The sequence below is a fragment of the Seriola dumerili genome, unplaced genomic scaffold (genome assembly GCF_002260705.1).
Source record: "Seriola dumerili isolate Sdu_G_001 unplaced genomic scaffold, Sdu_1.0 BDQW01000242.1, whole genome shotgun sequence".
Taxonomy (NCBI): Eukaryota; Metazoa; Chordata; class Actinopteri; order Carangiformes; family Carangidae; genus Seriola; species Seriola dumerili.
In genome coordinates this window covers 7,818,009-7,844,996 of record NW_019174497.1, presented here as the reverse complement: position 1 = coordinate 7,844,996, position 26,988 = coordinate 7,818,009, and the positions used below count along the sequence as shown (strand labels likewise).

At 39.8% G+C, this 26,988-nt stretch overlaps 2 protein-coding genes across 3 annotated transcripts; both read left to right on the top strand.

The window, feature by feature from the left end:
* The first annotated feature begins 247 nt into the window (after positions 1 to 247).
* LOC111229836 (carboxypeptidase A2-like) lies at positions 248 to 7,212 on the top strand. Of its 2 annotated transcripts, none has more exons than XM_022756314.1 (11): positions 248 to 442; positions 1,199 to 1,280; positions 1,968 to 2,102; positions 2,290 to 2,388; positions 2,986 to 3,087; positions 3,444 to 3,509; positions 4,088 to 4,198; positions 4,506 to 4,596; positions 5,471 to 5,670; positions 6,168 to 6,252; positions 6,931 to 7,212. In XM_022756314.1, the coding sequence occupies exons 1-11, from the start codon at positions 279 to 281 to the stop codon at positions 7,116 to 7,118; spliced, it is 1,323 nt and encodes a 440-aa protein (XP_022612035.1). In that variant the 5' UTR covers positions 248 to 278; the 3' UTR covers positions 7,119 to 7,212. The 2 variants fall into 2 exon arrangements, with proteins under 2 accessions (XP_022612035.1, XP_022612034.1); XM_022756313.1 differs by having other exon boundaries at positions 3,444 to 3,545.
* Positions 7,213 to 8,562: 1,350 nt separating this feature from the next.
* LOC111229734 (structural maintenance of chromosomes protein 1B-like) lies at positions 8,563 to 26,464 on the top strand. Its single transcript, XM_022756201.1, has 25 exons — positions 8,563 to 8,671; positions 9,026 to 9,214; positions 10,389 to 10,501; positions 11,360 to 11,563; positions 13,364 to 13,602; positions 13,855 to 14,113; positions 14,405 to 14,545; positions 14,682 to 14,764; positions 14,921 to 15,128; positions 15,374 to 15,559; positions 15,729 to 15,920; positions 16,282 to 16,428; positions 16,553 to 16,690; positions 16,909 to 17,019; positions 17,439 to 17,545; positions 18,046 to 18,187; positions 18,465 to 18,610; positions 20,793 to 20,946; positions 21,220 to 21,318; positions 21,437 to 21,593; positions 21,807 to 21,961; positions 22,524 to 22,675; positions 24,748 to 24,817; positions 25,579 to 25,689; positions 25,789 to 26,464. The coding sequence occupies exons 1-25, from the start codon at positions 8,563 to 8,565 to the stop codon at positions 25,921 to 25,923; spliced, it is 3,747 nt and encodes a 1,248-aa protein (XP_022611922.1). The 3' UTR covers positions 25,924 to 26,464.
* The last annotated feature ends 524 nt before the right edge of the window (positions 26,465 to 26,988 follow it).

Sequence of the window (26,988 nt, the reverse complement as noted above, 5' to 3'; positions counted from 1 at the left end):
AGGACATTTCTGACCCAGTTGGTCGGGGTTTAGTAGTGTTTAAATCACGGAATATCTTGCGTAAAAGTTAAAGTTAAAAGATGTCTGTCACCTTTACCACACACAGCCCTGCCCATACTGAGACTAGTCAGTACAACATCTGGGTAAAGTGCCACTATCTGCAGCTGAGCACCAGGCAGATTAAACTGAGTTTATTCAGCATGTTTGTCATTCAAAATAACTTTTTTTCCACACAGGAGAGCTGTGTCATTATCAGCAGAGTGGAGTAACTGTCCTGCATGGGAACAGTCCACCTGTCTGCTCATGATATTAAGAGACCAGAGGAACTGAGGCCTGACACACTCGTGGCTCCTGAGCGGTCCGGACGTACAGGCGAGATGAAAGGCCTCTGGTTGGTGTTTGTGCTTGTGGCTGCGGCTCAGGCCGCGAGGGTTTTCACTGGGTGAGTTTATCTGTGCACACTGCAGGAAGAAACCGCTACAGTGGTTTTACTCTGGCTTTACTCTTTTTCTTTTAACTTTAACATTAAAATTCCAACTGTTTTTGTGATTTAATGATGGCATTTTTCTTTCTTTTATAATTCTAATGTGTTACTGATATGATAAAGGAAACTCCATTCAACATATCTACAACCCCACATCTCCAACAGTCAGAAATTGCTATGGTTCCACGTGTAAAACTTTAGATGCTCCATAGAAATTTAACAAGAAAACGTGACTCACAGTATGAGTGTTTCTGGAATTATACAGTACATTTTCTCATAAATAAAATAACTATCATACCAGAATCAGCCTCATGTGGGGCATTAATTTCAGTCTGCCATTTGATTTGAAGATACTGTTATTTTTTGGTGGGGTTTCCTCCATTAAACGCCTTCTGTTCAACACGTAAAACAACTACCCAAGTTGAACAAGTACATTGGTATTAATACTGTAGGTAGATTATTACTCAGCTTTATGTTTAGAGAAAGATGAAATCTTGATTATAGTCTTAATACAGAGCGTGGAGTGGGAGTCATGGGTCTGAGCACTATCTGTTCCATGCGATTACTTGCTTGTTATATTGGTGAGCAATGAATTAAATCACCCTCTATTAATGAGACTGTCATGAGTAAGAGCATCAACCAAAAACATAGGATATAAATAATATAAAATCATATAAATAATAATGTTCAGAGACTGAAACGATTTTCTTCCAGTGATCAGGTCATCAGGGTCAATGTGCAGTCTGAGGAAGAGATCCAACTCCTGCAGGCTCTGGAAAACCAACAGGAGTGGGAGGTACACACACACACACACACACACACACACACACACACACAAACACACAGATACAGATACAGTGCAAACACCTACACTCAAGTTTTCTCAGCTGCTTGTGCCAAACAGTTTTCTCATGAACCTCAGAGAAGTGCAGGAGGCGAAACCAAGTTCAGCGTGAAATAATCCACGTGGGAGTTCATGTGGGTTGAAGGTTAACGGAATCATCCTCATGTCAGAGAGTCGGGAGCTCTCAGTGGCCTGGCTGATGTTGCACGGTTCACCCTTCAGTGCAGAGACAATCCAGGGATTAACCTTTCCTCTTGTTTTGTGCTATTTATGAAATGTCTCAGTCTTCTAAAACATAAATGAAAGCAGATTTTAGAAGTTAGTATCATAAATACACGTCTACAATAGATTTCACAGCAACAGACTCTAAATTGAGATGATGTTTGTTTTAGTTGACTTTAGATTCGTAGTGGGGAATTTTGAAGCTTTGACTCAGTGGAAAAGATCTGTGATAAAGATTGCAATAGGATGTTCAAGGTTATGTAACTTTATTTGCCATTTGCACACGTACTGAAGCTAATGAAGCGGACGGATCTATTTGAGAAGAGATCTTTTTAAAATAACCATTCTGCTCAGTACACTCTGTACTTCTTGGTGTTGTGAGTCCAGTCTGATTCCTCATTGTCTGTCTGATCCCAGCTGGACTTCTGGCTGCACCCAGTCTCCACTGAGCTTCCTGTCGACATCCGTGTGCCCCGCTCCAGTTTGAGCTCTGTGAAAGAGTACCTCGATGCCCACAGCATCCCCTTCACTGTCATGATTGACAACCTCCAGGTTTGTGATTCCCTGAGTGCAGTTCATTAACACACACGCTGATACTTGTCTGTCAAACTGGTTCAGAGGATTCATCAGTGTCTTATGTCCCAGCGTCCCTAATTATAGCGTCTTGTTTTTTTCATTTGATTCTGAGAATAAACTGATTACAATGCTGAATATTAGATATCTTTCATGTCACATTCAGGAGGTTCTCGATGCAGAGAAAGCTGAGATGTCAGAGAACCAGATGAAGGAGCGCAGCACCAGGAGCTTCAACTTTGGAGCCTATCATCGTCTGGAGACAGTAGGATATTCACACACAAACACAAACACGTCATCAAAACTCATTTTAGCTTCATATCAAACTGAGTCCGGTGTCCAAAATACTGATTAATGACACTTGAAGCGAAGCAAGCACGACAAGACTTAACTCCTGGGAACCAGATTCACAAAGAGAGACTTTGGCTGTGGCTTAGATCAAAGTAATAGATAAAGAAAAGTTGACACTCTTCAAACTCAAAACATGGCTGACGCTCAGCTCCTTCCAGTCCAGCAGAAAAAATTTAAAAATTCGACATTTCACTGTGATATCAAATCAAGTTGAGCTACTGTGGCGTTGTAACGCTGCAGGGCTCAGTAGCTATTCTAATTCTTCAGTTCAAGCTCAAGAAAGTTTCTTTGGTCAAACAAAATGATTGACAGTTGCCTGAGACTCTCCTCAGTGCTGCACGTTTCTGTCATGTCTTTTTTTTTTTTTTTTTTTTTTTTTTTTTTTTACAGTGGATATTAACATAAGCGGCTCTTAGATACAGTGAACAGCTGAAAAAAACAACAACTAGCCCATGGTTTTGTTGACCCCTGCCTTAAATACAAATATACGTTAAACTTTCTCCCCCCTCAGATCTACAGCTGGATGGACACCCTGGTGGCTCAGCACCCTAACCTGGTCACCAAGCAGGAAATTGGGAAATCCTACGAGAACAGGCCCATGTATGTGCTCAAGGTAGGATAACAACACCTCATACAAGACAGCATCACATGTGTTTGTACCTGTCCATCTATGCTCTGTAAGAAATGTGTTACCACAGGTCTGATGTAGCTATAAAGCTACATCAGTCACAATGAAGGTGTGGATTTGATTTTACACAGCAGTTTACATACATCTAGCACTGCAAGTACACGTTAACTAGTATCTACTCCTTTAACCAGTTTAACTCTTCATCAGTGTATCACACATCCGCTGAGGGGAATTTAGTTTTCAAGATTGATGACAAGATGACATTTTTCACACTTTTATCACTTTTTATCACTGTATTAAAAATATTTGGGATTTTTAATTAATATTTACTTTGTGTTTAGTTCAGCACTGGCGGCAACAAGCGTCCTGCCATCTGGATCGACACAGGAATCCACTCCAGGGAATGGGTGTCTCAGGCTACTGGAGTGTGGACGGCCAACAAGGTACAACGTGTCGGCAGGATAAGGTTTACGTTGAATTTGTATGTGGTAGAAACCATCAGAAAAAAGGGTCTGAGAGGTGCGCCGTGGTAAATACAGCTGAAATGATCAGCTGATTGACAGAAAATTAACTTTTTTTTTGACGGCTGATTAATCATTTCAGTCATTTCTAAAGCAAAAATGCCAAACTTTCTCTGGTTCCATTTTTTCTTTTTCATTTTCACTGTAAATTTAATATCTTTTTAGTTTCATTTGCTGAACAAAACAAGGAATCTGAAGAGGCCAGTTTCTCACATTTTATAGACAAAATAATCAGCAGATGAACAGATAATGAAAATATGGCAACCCTAATAATAATTACAATTTATAATGGTATGTTGACAAGAAATCAACAGCTACTTACACCTACTCCCAAAAAGCCACTCACTGTATATTAATGCATCTGTTATTCTTGTTTCTAGACTCAGTTAAAGACAGTTAAACTGCAGAAGAAATGACAGATTGCTTTCTCTTTTTGAGACTCATCACTCTGTGTTCTTGCTTAGATTGCCACTGATTACGGCAGAGATTCTTCCCTGACCTCCCTCCTGAACACCATGGACATTTACATGCTGCTCCTGGCCAACCCTGACGGTTATGCTTACACCCACACCAACGTACGTCACCACCACTCAATGGGACAGCTGCATCATCTTCACACTTACTTTTTGTTTTACTATGAAAATGTCATTTTTGTGTTGTGTGTAATATTTTGAGAGGGAGCCATGATACAAGTCAGAGCAATCTACTGTTGAAACCAGTAATTTCAACCATGCAGGAGCAGAATGAGGTTTATTTTCACATTGGCAGGATCTGAAGGACGTAAGGGTCATGCAGTTCACCAGCTGCATAAAAATGCTTGTACAATTTAAATCATAGAAGGAAAATGATGATGCATACTAACTGAAGCTGTCTGATGTACAGGACCGTATGTGGCGTAAGACTCGCTCCAAGATCTCAGGCTCCGTGTGCCGTGGAGTCGATCCCAACAGGAACTGGGACGCTGGCTTTGGCGGTCAGTATAGAAGAGACTCATAAACTTTGTGTTGTATAAATTTGTTTTTGTATTAAGTAGACGGAGAAACCCACTTTGTAGTATTTCGCAGATATAGATAGAGAAAAAACCTGCCACATTCATCATCATTTGTTTGAGGGTAACACATAAACGCCTCCGCTTTACACAGACTTCGGTCTTGGTTTGTTTACATATATTATAAGAAAAAGAAAGAAATTCAAGCTTCAGCTGCTTCTAAGTTTTAAATCATTGTTTCTATATAAGACAATACATTTAAAAAACACATATGATGATTCCTATGAAAAAAGATCAATTTAAAAGAACCTGTGAGACAAATTTTTGTGTGAAATCTTTTTGTTTTGGACACAGCATATGAACACTTACCCAATTGCCACTTTATTAGGTACACGCGTAAAATATGTTGCAATCCAATACAACAGCTCAGTCATAAATTCTACCTTTTTAAAAGGATAATAAAGTTCAATTTTTGGTGTCAGAAATGTGTAAATTAAATTATATGTTTATTATTATGTTCATAAATACAGCTGGTTTTGTCTGAACTACATTACATTGAGAGCTGTTTCAAATTTTTTGTGCTTCTCATTTACATACATGAAAATATTAGAAAACACCTCTGAGTATAATTCAGTCATTTGTCTTGGATTGCATTAGATGTTACACATGTACTTCATGAAGTGACTTAATATGTAGTATACACATTATGTGTACATGTAACACTGTGTGTGTCATGTACTTTGAGCCGTCTTGGATTGGACATGAAATCCTGCTGCTTTCTGCCATCTGTTAGTGCGTTCTGTGTTGTTACATGTCTCATCTCCTCACGATATGTTTCAATTTCCCCATTTCCCTTCAGGTCCCGGTGCCAGCAAGAATCCCTGCTCTGATTCCTACCACGGCCCCTCGGCCCATTCTGAGATCGAAGTGAAGAATGTGGTGAACCTGATCAAGAGCCACGGCAACTTCAAGTCCTTCATCTCTGTCCACGCTTACTCCCAGCTGCTCATGTACCCCTACGGCTATTCCTGCAGAAACGTGCCCCATCAGCCTGAGCTGGTAAGAGAGGAGAAACTGTGAGGAGGCTGCTGAAAGTCGATGGTGTAGAGTGTCTTTAAAAAAATTTTTATTCTCCTACCCTCAGCTTTATTACTGGGGATCACAGTTTCTTCCCTTATTAAAGTTTTATAGCTGAAAATTCAAATAATTTTCTTTGGGGTTGATGAATTATAAACACATCGCTACAACATTTGACAAATTATATTTCTCATCTCAGCCAGGTAAATGTTTTTTCATCAATATTCTGCTTCAAGTTTACACAGTTTATTAACATAACTGCCTAATGGACCCATCGTCCTATAGTTATTCACATGTAATTAAGTTTAAGTGTTTACAGCCTTGGAAAGGCCTCACCAGATATTTTCTTTTTGAACATTTGAACTGGATATTTTTTCTTTCTCTTTCTTTTCCTATCTGCACCAGTATTATCTGGTATTATCCAGTATTATCCTTCTCCTAACTTCAGTATTATGTCCTTTTTATTTTGCTTCCTGTAGGACTCTGTCGGCAGAGCTGCAGTGCAGAAACTCACCTCTCTCTACGGCACCAGGTACAAGGTTGGAAGCATCTGCAACATCATCTGTAAGTAACTCTGTCATCTCTGCTCATAATCACTTCATAAGAACTCAAACAGTTACAGATTACTGAAATGTGTGGATGTACTCATGATAAATGATCAGTGGTGGAAAGTGACTGAGTACATTTACTCAGGTATTGCACACAGCTTTTGGGTTCTTCTACGTTTACATCACCGCACTGAAGAACAATATTGTACTTTTTGGTCAACTGCATTCATTTACAGCGGGCAAAAACTATTTACTTTACTTTTATATGAATATGAATATTTAACAAATATGATGCATTTCTGTACAGTATATACTGTAAACTACACAAAAGTATAAAAAGATAACATCGGCTCCACATTTCACTTCAGTATTAATAAACCAATAATATAATAGTATATGCATTGATTTAACATTCTTAAAGGGGCAATCCTGCCTAATGAGTACTTTTACTTTTGATGCTTTAAGTATATTTTGCTGATAATACTTTTCAACTTTTACTTATGTAGAAGATTTGAATATGTCCACCATTGTAAATAAAACCTGGAACTAAAAGATCATCCTTAATCAAACAAAGTAAAATATTAATTGTTATCTATTTAAAATACTTTTAATATTAGATTTAATATTACCGTTAACACTGTTGCCACTAAAACTACTAGTATGACTGTCATGTCTCCTTGTCTGCTTCTCTTAGATCAAGCTAGTGGCGGCAGCATTGACTGGTCCTACAATGTGGGCATCAAATACTCCTTTGCCTTTGAGCTGAGAGACACCGGTCGCTATGGTTTCATCCTGCCAGCCAATCAGATCATCCCCACTGCCTCCGAGACCTGGCTGGCCCTGAAACACATTATGGAGTACGTCCGTGACCATCCTTATTGATGGCTACAACCTTGGATGGAGGCTAAACTATAAATGATTAAGTTGTCAGATGTCTGACTTCAATATTAACCAATAAAGTCACAAATACCCTGTTTTTCCCTGTTTCAGAACTTTTTTTTATCTTTCTGTGTTCATGTGTTTCACTTATGGCTGACCTGCATGGACCACAGGCACTTGACTCTCACTTTTAATTTATTTACTTTTGTTGCTATTACCTGGCAGCCTTCACAGTCTTTCATTATTAACTAATTACACCATTACAATATGTTAAAACTGAGATTATGTATGCATGGTTTGTGCAGTGTGCATGACAATATATATATATACACATATTAAAGTGTATGTATTGAAGGAGTTTTTGCTGTTGGCAGAAAAAACTCCCCCCCTAGACCTGGACTTCATATTCTACCTTTACATTTAGGACTAGACTAGGATTTGAAGCTGCAGTTATGTATTATAAGTGGCAATGCACTTTAATCTGCGCCCTGTGCATATACAGCCTCAGTGGGCCACAGCTTTTAATGCATCTATTGTCATGGCTAGAAATAACTGAATCAACAAGTGAACACGTGCATCTGTAATAGTTACTGAAGGAATCTGTCATTAAGTGTTTACAACACATTTAGTCTGCACAATCTGAAATCTTAGCACATTTCAACCCTGTTCTCTCAGTTTAGTGCAATTACTGTGCAAAACTTTCATTGTGAGGCTTTTACAACTTTATACCATATTATTTATTTAATTTTCCTGTCTTCATTATTCTCTGACCTCAAGATAAAGTGGAAAAACATCTAACCTTGTCCCCTACACTGAGAAAAAAAATTCTGTAGTCTATTTCATAATAAAAGACAACTGAATAAGACTTTATTGCTCTATTGTCTGAATTAATACCTGCTAATTTTCAGAATTAAGGTCAACTGGTCTCCAGTATGTCTGCTTGAACATAAAAGTACCATAATCAAACATTAGGCACTAAAAAACACAATTCATTACAAATGGGAAGGCTCTATTGTTTCAGATACAAGAAATAGTCTCTCAGTTAACAGCCAACAGTTATCAACAGCTTACTGTAGTAATAATAATACTACTTCATATTTCTGACAATAACAAACTTTTATATCCAGGCTTTTTGAATGCCCATGTCCTTTAGGCCTTTACATGTGTTTTTTTAGGACACAGTTTCATTTGACTCACTGGCATTGTGTTTAAAACCATGTTACAAATTCCTTTTTTATTTTATGTGCGGAAAAAGGGAACAAAATGAGAAGGAGGATAAAACTGTTTGGCTGTTTTATGGAGGTAATTTGAACTGAAATGTGTGTTGTGCTTCCTGTGGAGGAACAACCTCAGTTTCCCGCTTCTTTCTGGTCTTGACCTGCCGACCATTGATGACTGTGACGCAGGAGTTAGCTGCTTGAATCCCTTCAGCCAAAGAGACGTTAAAATGGGTTACCTGAAACAAATTGATATCGAAAACTTCAAGTCATGGCGAGGGACGCAAGTTATCGGTCCTTTCATGCAATTTAATTGTATAATTGGCACGAACGGCTCTGGTAAGCGAACTTTTTTTTTTGTAGTCAACTTGTCCAGCTCAGAACTAAAGCTAGCTAGCCGATGCTCACAGGCAGGGCCCATTAGCAGACAAGCTTCTGTTAGCTTGATATAATTTTGTTTATACCTCTTTTTGCTAAGTTAATTATGTGTAAATGACTGAATAATGCTGTGAACACAATATAATGCAATTAAAAAGAATGTTTTTAAAGGGATTTCAGACAACTCTTGTGTTTTGAATTTGGACTGCAGTACCCATTTTTAAACGTGTGTCGTCAGTGTTACATATTGTTCCTTTAATTGATTTATTCAGATGAGTGATGGCAAGAAATTTTAACCATGTCAAATCAAACCAGGCAAGTCCAACGTGATGGACGCCCTGAGCTTCGCCATGGGGGAGCGGGCTGCCTCTCTTAGAGTGAAGCACCTCAGAGACCTTGTTCATGGAGCCCATGTAGGGAAGCCTGTGTCCGACACTGCCCGGGTCGCCATGCGGTACTGCAATGATGGGGGCCAGGAGACCGTCTTCTGTCGGACTATCACCGGTGAGTTGTCTTTGAAGAGTTTAAATCTGTTTGGATCAGATTAGACTGTATGTTAGGTTAGTCATCAGTTGACGCCACATTAATGCGTTTTTAAGGAGGAAATGCAGAAATCAAGTTTAAGTTTTCAGGCTTCATATTATATAGAAAAAGTCAGTTGAAACTACAATGTGTCAGAGCACAACATAAATCCTAAACCCCTTCTAAGACAAGTGGAATACATGTAAAATCCTTAATGGATATAATCAGTGGTAGAAGAGGTACACATACTTAGATACTTTACTACTTTACTAATGTAAAAGCAATAATACCACAATGTAAAGATTACAGCTGAATTAATAAATGGATTGACTGAAAAATAATAGGCACCTATTTCATAATCGATTAATCCTTTCAGTTATTTTTAATCAAAAATACAGAAACAGTGATAAATATTCTCAGACTCCATCCTCACAAATGACAATATTTCCAGCTTTTTTTTTTGTCATTTATCAACTTTTTAATTGTAGGTGTTTTTAGGTGCAGCTAATTTGACTTCATTACAGTATGTGACCCTGCACACCCATGGTCCACCCCAGGTGTTTTAACTTATTTGTCCTGATCCAGTCCTTTTGTCAGGACTGTTTGACCGTGTACAGACTGAACTTGATTGACATCTCTCCCACTGTTAGTTTTGTTGTGGGAGAAGTTAAAGCTTAATCAATCTTATTTACTTAACACAAAATTGACAAGGTCTAATTACACGCAATAACTGGAAAAACGTCACATTTCATAAGTTAGTCACACGTTTCTGTCTTATACTAGTATATGCACTTAGTTACTGTAGACCACTACATATAATTTTAAATAAACAAGTTTTGTATCATTTGACCTAGCACATGTATACCTCTTAATAGTTGCTGTAGTTAACCAATGCCTAAAAACTTCAACAAAAAAGTCTTAAACTCAGACTGTACTTTCCCCTTTCAGCAAGTTACTAATGTGGTCCAAGTTCTTTGCATACTCCACAGGTCTTGCTGTGAAGAAATAGCAGCTAACAAACTGTCTGGCAACAAGTCTGACCAAAATTCTGCATTGGTTGTGACATTCAAGTCTGATTCCCATCTCTCCTCAGAATAAATGCATCAGTCAGTTTTTGGTGAAATCTGTCTTAACTGCCATTCATTGGATTTTTCAGGTGACTCCTCGGAGTATTGCATCAATGGCGTGCATGTTACTCTCGCCAAGTATGTGGAGGAGCTCGAGAAGATTGGCATTGTGACCAAAGCTCGAAACTGTCTAGTGTTCCAGGTAAAATATTGAGGGGTTGCACTGAAATGTGTATCACTGTTTAGATATTTAGGACTTGTTTTGACATTAGTTGAGTTAAACATGAAAGTATGCCGAAATTACATGGACAGTATTTACTGATGTGGGACATAATGAAGATGAGCACTTTATTATTATTATTATTTTTAAATTATTTAATACTTTACTTTAAGTGATCCTATTTAGCTTTTATAAGCAGCAATCATTTAATGATTTAAAATGCATAGTATTTGTCATCAAGTATAACTCTTCTTGTGGGCACACATAAGTGAAGGCTGCTGTCTAAACAGATAACTAAGGAAAATGTAGTAAAACACAGTTCTAATGATTGAAAAAATGTCTTCATATTGGAAGTTAGAATTTTTGACAAATACTGTACATTAATAAACACTTAAAAATGTCCATATATCTGCTGATAGTGTTATAAATCATCCATTAATTTTTTATTTTCTGGTTACAAATGCTAAATAGGGGATTTTAAGTAGATTGTTACCAGTTTATTTTTTGTCTGAAAACTTTCATGGTGTGGATACATACCCCTGTAGGTGAATGTATGTAAAAGAAAAACACTCTGACTCAGTACATATTCTGAAAAAATAAACCCCCCACACTTGAAATGGGTAATTAAGCGCCATACAGATATATGCTGCGGAGAAAACAGTTTGAAAAATATACATGACATTCTTTCCATGTAGCATATAATGATAGACATGACGAAATTAACTAACAGTTAAATAACATTATATTAACAAATAACATAAAATGTGTAGAAACAGGTAATGGCTGGTTGTAATAATGCCTTACATAAAAAGGTCTGTTAATCATTATACTCATCACTAGGGGGCAGTGGAGTCCATAGCTTTGAAGGACCCAAAGGAGAGGACCAAGATGTTTGAGCTCATCAGTCAGTCGAAAGAGTGCGCTGCAGAGTACGACAGAAAGAAAGAGGCCCTGCTTAAGGCCAAAGAGGACACACAGTTTCACTTCAGCAAGAAGAAATCTGCCACTGTTGAGAGGAAGCAAGTGTCCCAGGAAAAAATAGAGGTAAGTTTATACAAAAAGAGGAATATAATGAGTCTGTCAACCAGTAGGGTCATACACCCTCATTGCAACAATGTTACCTGTCAGACGCATTCATAACCACCCTTAGACAAGTTTCTGGCTGAAAGTAGCTGGCTTGTGTTAATTTTCCAACTTCGAAGACAAAATGCTGCTAGAGTTTTATCACTAACACCACAGCTCCTGATGGGCCTTGGCCTGTGTTGTGATCAGATGCTGGAGAAGTTTGGACAGAACCAGAGGTACGGTTGGTATGATACAGTGTCTGGGTTTCCCACAGGAAATTGATTTTGCAGAGGTGGTGATCACTGCTAAATCACCAGCCACACCCCCACCCCATCTGATCACAGTCATTGATGATAGAAGTTCTGCGAGTTGACACGAACTTCAACCCGTTGCAGATTTTTTTTAAAATGTGTATGTGTTCTCACACAGTAGCAACTGTTTGTGACCGATTACAATGTTTTTCTTTACTTTTCCCATGTTTTAAAATTTGGATGGTCTTCAATTTTTCTGACATTGTGATCAGATCCAGATCCTGAATCATCTCATTATCATTGTAGTTTCTGCAGTAGAACACAGTTTAATAAACTGATCAATTCAGTGTTTCCCACAGATCTGAAATACTTGTGGTGAGGGGGGTCATGTAGTGACTTGGTACGACCAACAAGAAATATGTGTGAATGTTACCACAACATTTGCATTCATTTAATATTACTCAGTGACAAAGATGCAGTGACATATTGCTCTTACCATACTGGGACCTGCTGCCTCTGCTTCAGCTTCATTGACCACCGACTGGAATTGAGAAGTGTCCGTTCAATATCCACCGTGTCCGCGTCTTCTAAAGTAATACCATGCGTCTCCCTCTGTCCCTCTTTCTCTTCTCTTTTTCTGTTTGTCTTTGCGTGTTAGCAGAGCGTGGTACAGGGGAGCAAGTATAGAGAATAGTTAATCCATCGCAGATGGCGTCATTCTGATGGATTAAAAAACATACAAAAATAAAATGTCAAAACGAGTTTGCAAATATACCTGGGTGGGCCGTCCAAGTATTTCTGTGTGTGGGAAAACCTGCAATTACAGAAAATTAATTCCCAGTTGTTTGTGATTATAGATTAATTGTAGTCATTTTTTAAAGCAAAAAATGCCAAACACTGTAGTTCCCAATCTTACTTGTGATGATTTGCAATATGAAGTCTTCATCTCAGGCTTTTAGAAATTGTGTTGGAAATTTTTTCCACATTTTTGACATTTTAAAAATTGAAGTGATTAATCGATTCAGCTAGAATATAGACATTAACGGATAATGAAAATAATTATAAGAAATATTATCAGAATGTCTGATAAAAAAAATTAAAAAATTTCATCTGATGCCTGAATTTCTCAGGCTAGTGTTGCTGGTAAAATACAGCTAAAATGTTCACTGGTAGCACACAGTATATACTCACTACTTCATCAGTTTGGGCAAAGAAAATTCTTGCTATAGGGGAATCATAGCTTACCCAATACTGCAGCTGCTGCAGCAGAAATCCACCTGATGATTAGAATTTTCTTCCTCTAATCGGGCTCCATGCTGGCCTCCATACTGGGATGTGGCCCATGCTCTCTGTTGATGCAGATAGAGGAGAGAGCAGCAGGAATAAGGTCATGTAATCCTAAATTACTGATGTATATGTACTCACAGGAATAGCATTGTGGACTGTTTAGCATCAACAGAACTATAGTGGCATCAGTTTCCCTTGAGCATTATTGACTGTCCCCCCGCCATAACTCTCTCTTTTCCAGGCCCAGAGGTACCAGGCACTGGTGGATGAGCTTCACCATAACTGCCTCCAGCTGAGCCTGGCTGAGCTCTATCATAATGAGAAGGGCATCAACGCTCTCAGCAACAACCTGAGGGAGAAACAGCAGGCTGCAGCTGCAAAAAACAGTAAATTGGTGAACTGGGAGCAGACGGTCAAAAGCCACAAGAAGGAACATGGACGCCTCACTAGAGAGCAGCAGCACATTGAGAAGGAGATCTGGTGTGTTTTTGTGTGTGGGAGAGTTTTGTAAGAAGGGTTTTGTATTTGTTGACCTTATTTTTAGGGGCATTTCTCTGTGAAAAATTATTTTATTTTCAGATTTCACTTGTAAGTGTACTGTAACTGTAAGGACATGTAATAGGCAAGCCTTTGATTCAAACTGACATTATGTACAAATAGAGAGGTGGCATATGCCATCAAGTTTGCCATTGACTAGAATTAACCCAAGCCTCCTCTAACTCTACCACCCAGTTCCCAGGAGCACATCCTATCCCAGACTCGGTCCCAGTACATCAAAGCCAAGGTAAACACATCCCACCACAGGAAGAAGGCTGAGGAGGTCCGTAATGCCCTGAAGAAGAGTCAGAAGCTGTTTGCCATTAAAAACCAGGAGCTGGCAGAGGGTCGGCAGGAGATTGCTGAACTGGAGAGGACCTGGAGGAACTATGAGAAGCAACAACAGCAACAGGCAGCCTCCCGTGGGAGGGACATTGAACTGGAAGAGGATCAGGTGAGTGTGTATATTTTATTTGATCACTGATTTCTTCACAGTTAATGCTATTTTTTGCCACATATATTTTCACAAGATAGAAAATGAACTTCCGTGTTTAAATAAAAGTCAGTTTCTTTTCATTTTTTTCATGTTCTTGTCACGTTTTTTGGGGTTTTTTTTATCTTAATTGGTATTAAATAACAGATAGCTTAGTCGAGCAGCTAGCTTGAAAGCACTGCGGACAAATAAGCAAAAAAGTGACATTGTTGTAATGTCCTTATCATGTTTTTGCATGTATTTCTGCTACAGTTAGAGCAATACAAAGAGCTGAAGGAGCTGGCCCGAAAGCAGGGGGCGGTCCTCAGTCAGCAGGCAGAGAAATTGCACTGGGAAGTGAGAGCAGACTACGAAAAGTTAGCTTTCGACCAGCGCAGAAAGAAGGAAGTGGAGGTACTGTAGGAGACACATTTCTGTTCATAAATACTCACAGACTGAACAGCTGGTGAAAAAAATTACACGTTTCACACTACTGAATCTGATGAATATATCCTTAATTATACCACACTTGTAACATTGTCTGCTGTAGGTCGGCATCAGGAACACCCAGAGTCAGCTGGAAGATTTGACACGTAGAGCAGAGAAGCTGGAGGAGTACACCAAGACATGCACGTATGTTGTGTAAACTCCTATTACTTCATGCCAGCTAGTGAAAACCTGTCAGACTCTCCCTGACTGACTTATCAGTGACAAATGAAATACTTTGACATTAGGATGTAATCACAGAAGGAAACTGAGTGTATGTTATATAAGCGGTATGTCTCTCAGGTCATCCCTCGAGGAGTACCGACAGCAGGAGCAGAGTCTGAATGCAGAGCTGCAACGGGGCCGCCAGCGCAGCGAGGAGGTGAACCAGGAGCTGAGTCAAGTGCTGGAGGAGCTGGGTAGCGCCCGCGTGGACAGCCAGGAGAGCAGACGCCAGCTGCAGCGCAAAGAGCTGCTAGAGAGGCTCCGCAGATTCTACCCTGACACTGTGGTAAGAGACAGACAGGCATTAGGAGGAGAAATTATAACATTCAAGCCTAAATTTAGTTTTTTGAAAGCTGGCAATCCCTATAAATAAAAAGAAACTCTGCATTTTCTGATCCTTTCATAAAAGTCATAAAGTCTGGCTGCATAATTTGAAAGAAATGTCAGCCAATTGTTTGGCAATATCATACATCAGTTTCTTCATTTAATCTGTGGAAATTCTGAAGTAGTTTTTTTACATTTCCTTTCCAGTATGGTCGTCTCTCTGACTTGTGCAGTCCCATCCATAAGAAGTACCAGCTGGCTGTCACCAAGGTGTTTGGCCGCTACATGAATGCTATTGTGGTGGCCACAGAAAAAGTGGCCCGCGACTGTATTTGTTTCATGAAGCAGGAGCGAGTCGAACCTGAAACCTTCCTACCTGTTGACTTCTTGGATGTAAGTTGAAACTGTTTCCAAAGTGAGTCCTGACTATTTTTGTGTGGTTGAAAATGGAAAACTTCAAGACAAGCTTTTGAATCCATGCAGAATTTGTTTCCCTTTGCAGAGTAGTACACATGCATACAGTACCTAGTGTCAATGATAACCATCACTCTTGTGTGCCCAGGTAAGTCCTCTGAATGAGCGACTGCGGCAGGTGCCGGGTGCCAAGATGGTGGTGGATGTTGTCCAGGGTAATACTGCCACAGGTGCCACCCAGCTGAGAAGAGTGGTTCAGTTTGTCTGTGGCAACACCTTGGTGTGTGAGACAATCAAAGAAGCTCGGAGTGTGGCCTTTGACAGGCAGGAGCGCCTTAAGGTAAGTTCAGTCATGCACGTAACAACAAAAGTACAACACATTTTATTTGGTTCAGTCACGTTTTGAGTGTCTGTCCATCTCCATTAATTATACCTGACAATATATTGAAATATACATTGAACAACATCTTACTAAATTGATTACTACACAAACAAAAAAGAGAAGGAAAGTCGCATACAGCTACCTAAGTGAAACTCCCACTGACTGACTGGTAAAAATACAAACTATAAGTAAGAGGGAACACTACAGGCTAAACAGGCCTTTCTAGTATTACAAAATAGAGCCTTTAATTAATAACTTACTTGCTAACATGTTGGCCTTTTCTGGCAGCAGATATTTTAATCTTAAGTGTTTCCTGTAGACCGTATCGCTGGACGGGACACTGTTTGCAAGGTCAGGTGTGATCTCTGGAGGCTCCAGTGACCTGTGGAACAAAGCCCGCTGCTGGGATGAGAAGGACATGACACGGCTGAGGGAACGCAAGGAACAACTGACAGCTGAGCTGCGCGTGAGTCACATGATCTAAGCAGCAGTAACCAAAAGACTTTAATCATTTTGGTTGATTTCCATTACTCTATACAGATAGAAGAGTTAATTCCCAGTAAACAGTCCTGCTGTGTTTTTTATGACAGGATCTGATGAGGCTGAAGCGGAAGGAGTCAGACCTGAAACAGATCGTTGCTCAGGCTCAGGGTGCACAGACCCGCCTCAAATACTCAAAAACTGAGCTGGAAAACCTTCGGAAAACAACCATCCTCAAATGCCAAGCGGTATAGTTCTTTAAAAAAAGGCTCATTTACTTTTCCTTACTGTGTGTGTATGTGTAAACCAATGCCACAGATGTATCACTATCACTTTTACTATTAATGTCACTAACATTGAATAACAAAGCAAATTATTAGTACAAGGATATGTCATGACAACACTGGAGCAGTTTCAGATTTACAGTATTTATTGTTCCTTGTCCGTGTCTGGCTGTGGTTTTCAGGAGATTTCTCGTATGGAGAGTGAACTAGCAAACCTGGACTCTCAGATCCAGATGCAGCAGGAAAGTGTTAAGGACGCAGAGATGAAGAAGATCAGAGACCAGATTGACCAGGTATGTCTGTCTACAGAGCTTAACATCCTGTTCACGCATGTTGATTCTGACTGCAGTTTATTATTGCAATAATTTCTTAGTCTCAGTCTTTTCTTGTATTAATGTGATGATAAAAAAGCCTAATAATTAAACAATTTCATTGAATAAACCTGATAATTATATAATGCCTCAACACATTGTTATGAGTTGGCATCATTTCCATAGGTCATTACAGTAGGTGTTAAAAAAGGCATTGTTGCCCCTATGTCTCTTTGACTCCAAATTCAAAATGATTTTTCAGCTGTTGAATAAGAGTATTTCACTGGCCCCCTGCTCTTTTGGCCAGAGGACAACTTTAACAGCCAAATCCTTCACCAGCCCCAGTCTTGTGGTTGGTTACAGTGTATATGCTTAATGGTGTAGATTATCTGTGTATCCAGATAGAGGACGTGGTGTTTTCTGACTTCTGTGCTGAGATCGGTGTGGACAGCATCCGCGAGTATGAGCAGGAGCACCTGAAACTGCAGACAGAGCTTGACGAGAAACAGTATGACAACCACACACCAGTATTTTCTCTGTCACGTGTGCTAAACTCAACCTGCCAAACCTCTGATGAATATTTTATGACAAATGCCTTAATGGTGGATTAGCTTTTAAAAAATTAGGTACAAAGCTTTCCAATATTATATTTTAAAATTTAGGATGTTTACAAATAATTGGCATGAAAATGATGATAGAAAATGTTTTAGTTGGTCCTTTTAATACAATTACAAGTCTCTAGTCACCAACTGTGTGTAATACAGTAAAATTCAGTTCAAGTTCCTTGTCAGTTTTCTTTTTTCTATAGGAATCTTCATTTTATTGTGTTTTAATGTAATTCTATGTGATTTTCTAAAATACAATTACAACAAACATGCATTTCAGTTTTGTCCATGTTTTTCATACTTACTAACGTTGTACAGTTACAGTATTTGTCCGGCATGTCTGCAGGCTCTCATGTATTTTGCAGCATTAAGACCTTGATGCATCATACATCTCTCTCTTCAGGCTGGAGTTTGAGAGTCAGTCTGCTCGTCTGAATGCTCAGCTTGAGTATGAGCAAGAGCAACTGAAGCAGCAGAAGAAGAAGATCCACAAAATGGAGGAGACCATCAACAAGGAGGAGAGAACCATGGCAGAACAGACGAGGGTAATGATCTCAGGCTTTCCATTCAGTGTTAATGTTTATATACAGCAGTTTACTTGTTAGACGACCTCTTGTAGCGTGGCAGTGGGTCAAATGCTTTGCAGAATGACAGGTTTAGTTTCAAAACAGCATAGCAAAAATGATTAGCCACCTCCCCCTGGAATATTAATCCCTTTCCAGATCTGTAATTAAGGGTTTAGTAGACACTTCTTGGATGTTGCATGGCACACTCTGGCTGAGATCAAACTTTTGGCCATTGCATGTTTCTATTCCCCTGCAGGATGAGGAGAAGCTGCTGGTGGCAGTGGAGGAAGTTCAGAACAAACTGATGGAGCTGAAGAACCAGCTGCTCTCTAAGAAGAGCCAAGTGACCGATGCCAAAGCTGAGCTGGACCAGAAAATTCACAGCCTTCAAGAGATCAACAAGTAATACTGCAAACTAACATCACTAGTGCTGTGGCTACTGTTATTGTGCTGCTGCTACTACTGCCATTACTATTAATACTGCAACTGCTGCTTTTGCAAAGGTTTTCCTTCTGACGGGTGCATGCAGTATACTGTACGGGAGGGCGACCTGGCCAAAAGACCCTATAACAATCTGTTTAGGTAGCATCACGATCCACGATCTGCATCATGAGTCTTACCACAGATTTAGTTGACCTTACAATCACTATGACTGGTTGTGCATATAGTTGCCTAGACAAAAAGGCTGTCACTTCAACTCAAAGGCCCATCTCACAAATCTCTGCATCCTGTTTCTGCTCTGACTTTATTCTGAAAGTGCTGACCAGAAGTTGTGCTCCGTATCTTTCTGCCGCTTTGAAGATTCTTTTTGATGTTTGTCTGCTCGCCACTAAACTTCCCCCTCAATGCTGTCTTCTGTTTACAAATTGTGTCACAACCAGTCACACTTTTTGCTTAGTTCATGTGGAATATTCGTTTGGACACCGTTGTTATTTGGCTTCTCCCCAGGCTCGTCCTGCCTTGTGTTTCCCTGCATGCAGGCAGGCAGGCAGGCAGGTCTCTCTACTGCAGATGGACGGCAACTCCAGGCTTTGCCTCAACCGGTTGGGTTCAGAGGAGAAAGGGGGGGTGGGGGAGGAGAGAGAGAGACACTATGAACAGCAGTGTATACTGTTGATTGTTAAATGTAACTGAACATAGTTATGCCCAGAAGTAAACAATCTATAACCATCACCAATAGGTAAAAGAAGAATAAATGGCGTTGGTCTTGGATAGAGGAGGTGGGTAGAGACGGAAAGCCCTTTGGAAGCTGGTGTCAAAAACTCCGGCAACCAGGAGCATGTTTCTGCACTTTGTGTGCAAGGAAAATATTATATGGAACTAGCAGGAAAAAGTGCTGCCACGGCATGAGTTCGACGCTAGTCATCAAGCAGCTTTACGAGCAATTCAACATACCTCACGTTTGCCGGGGGCAACAGCCACAGCAGATATCCGACCCTCAATGACCGATCGCGTGGCTGATTTAAAAATTCGCTTGTGCTCCTTCATTGCCGAGTATGATCTATCATTTACAATCGCTCATCCACTCGTCACTTTGTGTCAGAAATTAGCGGAGGATAAACTCGCCCTTACGCATCTGTCTGTCTGGAGGCAGCATGCAAGCTATCTTATTACACACAGCATCTCACCAGTATTTAAAAGAAATCTGTGACAAGCTTGAGAATAACATGTTTTCACTCAACATTGATGAGGCCACGGACAAAAGCATGGATAAAATTCTAAATATACTTGTCCGATTTTATGACGAGGATGCAGGCAGTGTGAAAAGTGTGGTTAGTGAGGTCCCCCCTCCATTGTAAAAGCACTTTGGGTATCTTGAAAAGCGCTATATAAATCCAATGTTCATTCATTCATTCATTCAATTCCTAGTTTACTTTTGAGTATTATAATTGTCACCCACTGACCTTTCTTGGTATGGCTGTAGTATCCGTAGTCTCAGTATGCTATACAAGCAATAAGTACGCACGTAAGTGACTAGTTAAAAGCAGGGATGGATTACTGAACAGGCCTACCAGGCCCATGCAGGGTCCCAAGAGCTCTGGTGCTCTACACAAAGATGCTACTGTAATATAGGCTTGTATTGGGTTTGTTCATCTCATGTCTGAATAATGTACATTTGTATCCACAAAAGTCATCAGAATATTTAATTCAATGGACTATTTATCAAAATGTCCCAGGGGAGCACACCCCTGGATCCTGCTTGACAATTGCGTTGATGAGGGCATATATCTTAGCCTCGGGGCCCGCTTACCTCCCAGGGAAAAAAGTTCAGGCTCAGGATTTTTTTTTACTATCACCCCTGCATTAGTATTTGTAAAAACATAACTTTAAAGCAACCACGTTTTCAATTATGACGAGTTATGACATTTTTTTTTTTTTTTATACAATTTTGCATCTGCAATGTGATGAGTTTCTGGTTGAAACATGATATTAGCGCGGGGTGTAACACAGGCTGGTACTGATAAAAAGTGGGAGGGTATTAATGATTTTTTTTGCTGACACAAAATATTTTATAAATAATTTGATAATTATAAATAAGATCAGAACAAAGTACCAAACTTTTTTCTGTCTCTCTTTCTCTCAGAGAGTTGGTGAAGCTTCAGCGGGAGGTGATGACTGCAGAGACAGCTTTGGAGCAGAAACGCCTGGCCAAACACAACTTACTGCTGGCCTGTAAGATCCAGAGTCTGCCCATCACTCTGCTGTCAGGGAGCCTGAATGAAATCAGTGAAGTGCAGGTAGGGGGAAGAAGTCTGTTTTGACAACTGATGGTTCTTTGTCTCTTCTGATGTCATTCCAACCACAGCGCTGTGCAGTTTTGGAAATGTCCTGAATGTTAATTTTAGCTGAAATGATCATATTTTGAATTTAATAAAAGACGCAGTAGCAATCCTCATATTATGACGCAATGAAGACTAAGACACCTTACTGAGTTTTAGGAAACCAAAAGAGTAATGAAAGGACTTTAAGTGTCATTGTTACCTAATGACTGATGTTTGTGGTTTGTGCAGCTGGACACAGAATCGGAAAGCACTTCAGCCACCATGGACATCTACGAGAGAGAGGCACAGCTAGTCATTGATTACTCTGAACTGGAGGCAGAGTTCAGGGTGAGACATTAAGCTTCATCATTATCCTAATCCTCTCTCAGTGCTGTTTATTCATATGACCAGCAGGTACCAAAACATTTGCAAAGCACTTTCATTCACTGTATATTTCTTTACACAGAGTCTGCAGGGAGAGGAGGAGGTGGAGGCTTACCTAGAGAAGCTGAAGGAGTCTGTGTCATCCACTGAGGAAGTGCTGCATCGCACCACTGTCCCCAATCTGAAAGCTCTGGAAAAGATGAGGGAGGTGAAGGACAAGTTACAGGGAGTGACAGAAGGTATTTCATTTTTCATCTATCAAGGTTTAATTTCAAAATTAAATGCTTGATAGGTGGAATACAACTACTATAATCTCTGCAAAAAATGTTTGCCAATCAAAACCACTTATTTGATATATTTAAGGTTTTATTCCCACATGGGATTTCTACTTGTTGTAATGATAATACCGAGTATGATAACTGAAGTAACTGAATTTCCTCCCTCTCACTCAGCCTTTGATGCCAGCACCAAATTAGCCAGGAAGTGCAGTCAGGAGTTTGAGCAAGTCAAAGCCCGGCGCTTTCACCTCTTCAGCCAGTGCTTTGAGCATGTGTCTGTCGTCATTGACCAGATCTATAAAAGAATTTGCAGAAATAGCAGCGCTCAGGTGAAGCACAAAACCCTCAATCTCAGAAACACACATACAAGTTTTTCTGCTTTTATTGTACTTATCTGCATTTTTTTCCCTTCCCCACTGTCATGTATGTAAAAAGTTCTGTTAACATAAGCCTTACTCAACTTTACTTGACTAACTTGTTTGGCCTAATAACCAACCAGTAGGTTATGTGTGCACTTCATACTGAACATTGAACAGGCAGTGTTGAGTTCAGCTAAGCATAAACTGTGTGAACAATACATAATTCTCAGTAATACTGGACATTGCACATGGTGTTAAAGAGTATCTGCAGGTATTGATAAGACTTAAAAAGTATTGATTTCAGTTTCCTCAAAAAGGCCTGAGGCAGTATATGGTATTCAATTGAACTTATTAAATATTCTTAAATATTTTTCTAGCTTGTTGGCAGTAGCATTACTTACTCAGTCCAGATCTCATCATCCCCACTGGTTTTCATTTACATTTTCATAATTTAGCCATGAAACAGTTACATGAAACAGACAAGATGAAGTTCCGATAAAAGAAATTAAAAGAGACTGTGTATGTGTTCCAGGCCATTCTGAGTGCAGACAATACAGATGAGCCATACCTCGGAGGAATTAACTATAACTGTGTGGCGCCGGGGAAACGCTACATGTCAATGGACAATCTGTCTGGTGGAGAAAAGGCCATTGCTGCTCTGGCCCTGGTATTTGCCATCCACAGGTAATACTGGAAGCTCCATACAACATTTTACATTACATTAAATCACAATACAGCACATTATAAAAGGTGAAGATGGAAAATTACAGAAAATGAGATAAAGAAATCACATAGAAATTGCTGTAATAGCGCCACATAATGAGTAGAATAATCATAAAAACTTGTCTTTAATGACAGATTAACATGTTACCATCCTGTTTCCCAAAATAATTTAACAAAATCAGTGTTTCCTCAGCCTAAACTGTGAGCTGGACAGCTGGATAATTACCCCCAACAGAAGTTCAGAACAAAACAAAACAAAACAAAAGGAATTGCTGCACAGCTGTTGACACACCATGAAATATCTTTCAGAAACTTTAATTTCTTCTTGGGGGAAAAAATAACAGTTGGCTGGGGGTACTTAGCTTGTAATGAACATGAGACTTTAAACTGATGAATGGACTAATAAAGGCTTTGTAATGTGGAGAGCCTTTTGATCCTGTCCTCTTTCACATCGTCAACTTTATGCAAAAAACTCTCCTCTAAAGAGACACTTGACATCTCCCGAGTCCCATTCTGCTGCTGCTATTTTCTTATTTTCTTTTGTACTGAAATAATTGTTCTTCGTTAAAGATTTTTTTTTTAACCTCTTTTGACTGATAATTTCCTACTGAAGCACTCGACCCACATTTTGTAATACTCATTGCATTAGCAGGGCTGATAGCGCTCCGGCGCCACACCAGATTCCCGGCGTACCGAGGTGTTTGCGAAAAAAAAAAAAAATCAGGTTCACGTTTGTGTTTCCCATACACTACGAATGTGTTTCCCACACTGGCAGCGCGAAACATAGCCGAAGTCAGTGCAACTTTATGAAGCCAGGGGAAGACACCAAACTTGTCAATAAAGGTATAAAGATAGAGGAGGTGGGTAGAGACGGAAAGCCCTTTGGAAGCTGGTGTCAAAAACTCCGGCAACCAGGAGCATGTTTCTGCACTTTGTGTGCAAGGAAAATATTATATGGAACTAGCAGGAAAAAGTGCTGCCACAGCACGAGTTCGACGCTAGTCATCAAGCAGCTTTACGAGCAATTCAACATACCTCACGTTTGCCGGGGGCAACAGCCACAGCAGATATCCGACCCTCAATGACCGATCGCGTGGCTGATTTAAAAATTCGCTTGTGCTCCTTCATTGCCGAGTATGATCTATCATTTACAATCGCTCATCCACTCGTCACTTTGTGTCAGAAATTAGCGGAGGATAAACTCGCCCTTACGCATCTGTCTGTCTCGAGGCAGCATGCAAGCTATCTTATTACACACGGCATCTCACCAGAATTTAAAAGAAATCTGTGACAAGCTTGAGAATAACATGTTTTCACTCAACATTGATGAGGCCACGGACAAAAGCATGGATAAAATTCTAAATGTACTTGTCCGATTTTATGACGAGGATGCAGGCAGTGTGAAAAGTGTGGTTAGTGAGGTCCCCCCTCCATTGTAAAAGCGCTTTGGGTATCTTGAAAAGCGCTATATAAATCCAATGTTCATTCATTCATTCATTCAATTCCTAGTTTACTTTTGAGTATTATAATTGTCACACACTGACCTTTCTTGGTATGGCTGTAGTATCCGTAGTCTCAGTATGCTATACAAGCAATAAGTACGCACGTAAGTGACTAGTTAAAAGCAGGGATGGATTACTGAACAGGCCTACCAGGCCCATGCAGGGTCCCAAGAGCTCTGGTGCTCTACACAAAGATGCTACTGTAATATAGGCTTGTATTGGGTTTGTTCATCTCATGTCTGAATAATGTACATTTGTATCCACAAAAGTCATCAGAATATTTGTGAATAAATGTGCCAGGGGAGCACACCCCTGGATCCCGCTTGACAATTGCGTTGATCGGGGCATATATCTTAGCTTCGGGCCCCACTTACCTCCCAGGGAAAAAAGTTCAGGCTCAGGATTTTTTTTTACTATCACCCCTGCATTAGTTATCTATCATCGATAAGCTGTGGCTCTGACATTATCAATGTGACTGGTTGAGTGTATCTGTTCTGCTTGGCACGCTGGTGTTTGTGTCATTTCTCTCAGCTTCCGACCTGCTCCTTTCTTCGTCCTGGATGAAGTGGACGCAGCCTTGGACAACACCAACATCAGCAAGGTAAGTTTCCAGCTGCATCCAGCTGGTCTACTACCTGCTTAGCGCCAAACAGCAGCCAGACACAGTTAGTGACTAGCTGGTGAACATAGTGCAGCTAAAATTGGTCTGTAACAGCTGGATTTGCAAAGCAAAGATTTGTAAAGAACTGTTGGCTACAACAACCTCATGATATATCAACCTAAAAAGTGATGATATGTTAATGTTGTGTTCACAATTTGGTCCTGCTGCCCCAAAGTGGCCAAAACCATCTGTTAGTACAGGTTTAACTAATTTATCATTCAAAATGCCAATACACTTTGATTCCATGCTGTCCAACGTGTGGATTTACTACTTTTCTCTGTTTTATATCATCTTTGGGTTTTGGACGGTTGATAGGATAAAACCAGTATCACCTTGAGTTAAGGGAGGTTGTGATGAGGATTTTCACTTTTTCTGATATTTTATACACTAAAAATAACATCCATATATGCTATTAATAGATATAGATTTATTTGTGTGTCAGAGCAGTTAGTGCTCTTTGGCTTTCTGGCAACATAGTTTGTGAGATGAAATCAATTTCACTTGCAAGGGAAACTGTGTTGGACATAAAAGTCACAGCTCAAGGAACATAAAAACATGTCCAAACAGTATAATGTCATACATGTAGTTGTTAAAGTGTTATATTAGGTTTTGTGTGTTCAGCTTTGCGCTACTATCCTATTATCTTATGTTCATGGATTGCATTTGTACATATCTTGTGTGGGTGTTTTGTTTGCATCCAGGTGACCAGTTTCATCAGGGAGGAGTCCAGAGAGAACATGCAGATCATTGTCATCTCCCTGAAAGAGGAGTTTTTCTCCAAGGCAGACGCTTTGCTGGGAGTCTACTCAGATGTAACAAATGTTTATGATAAGTTGGAAGTTGTAGAGGAACTCTTAATTTCTGTATTACATGACAATGCAGTTACTATATTGTTTGCGTCTTCCTCACAGTTTGATGAGCACATGTTCAGCGGCATCCTAACCCTGGACCTGCGACTCTACCCTCTGGCTGAAGAAGACGGGGAAGATGGGAAACAGACTCACACGGAGAATAGAGTGGACAAAAGACAGGATTCTTGTAGCTAGTGGTCACTTGTGTGAAGCAACTGTTGTGTTTCTCTTGCCTTTATTTTCATTGGCCGCATCAGTTCTAAGTGTTTGTAGCTTTTGACTAGATATAAAGGCAAAGTAGCTAAAGTAGTATTTCATTGAATCAGTTTACTGGGGTAACAGTTTAAATCAGTTTAAATTGAGCATTTGTTGTTTATCCTCTAGGATGTTCCATGTCATTCCAATGTGATAAATTTCAAGGTATTGAGCATTTGATTGGATTTCTGAGCTGCCTTATCAGCAGGTTGTATGTTAACATTAACCCACATGTACACGCAAATTTGGTCAATAACAAGACTGAGAGGTGACAAGGGAAGAATAAACGAGCAATGATGGAACTTAAATACAGTGGTGCTTAAATGTTAATGGTTGTTGTTTATCCTCTAGGATGTTCCATGTCATTCCAATGTGATAAATGTTAGTATATATTACTATCTTGTTTCAGTAATGTTTCTTAAATTGTTTTGTATTTGAGTTATGCTTTTCAGCTTGACTTGTGTCCTATTCATTAAATCTACAGAGGTGAAGACGCTGTGTGGTCTTTTTTTGATGTATATTATTTTCTCGAGGTGTAAGCCAGTCACAAAGTCACACACCAAGTGTGGATGGATTATGAGACAAAGGGCTAATGAGCATAGATGAGTAAGAGGACCTCCCACCCCTCATATGTAGGACCCCTAAACAGAAAGAGATTGCGTTATTTGGCGTTCTGTGTCCCCTTGTGGTCTTTAAGGGTCTCAGCGTGGTCATTCTGTGTGTCTGGTTGTTTTGTGTTTCTTTGTGGTTGGGTGTGAGTTGTGATAGTCTTGTGTCTCTTTGAGGTCTTCAAGGGTCTATGTGGTCATTTATTGACTGGTCATTTTTTTAATCTCTGTGCTTGTGTCTCTGTTGCCATTTTGTGTCTCTGGTTTTGTGTCTGTAGTTTTTAAAGATTTGTTGTGGTCATTTGTGTCATTTTATGTCTCGTGAGTATTTTATGTCTGTGGTTTTGTGGTCGTTTTGTATCTTGGAATTTTTTTGTCTGTGCAGTCTTTTAACTGA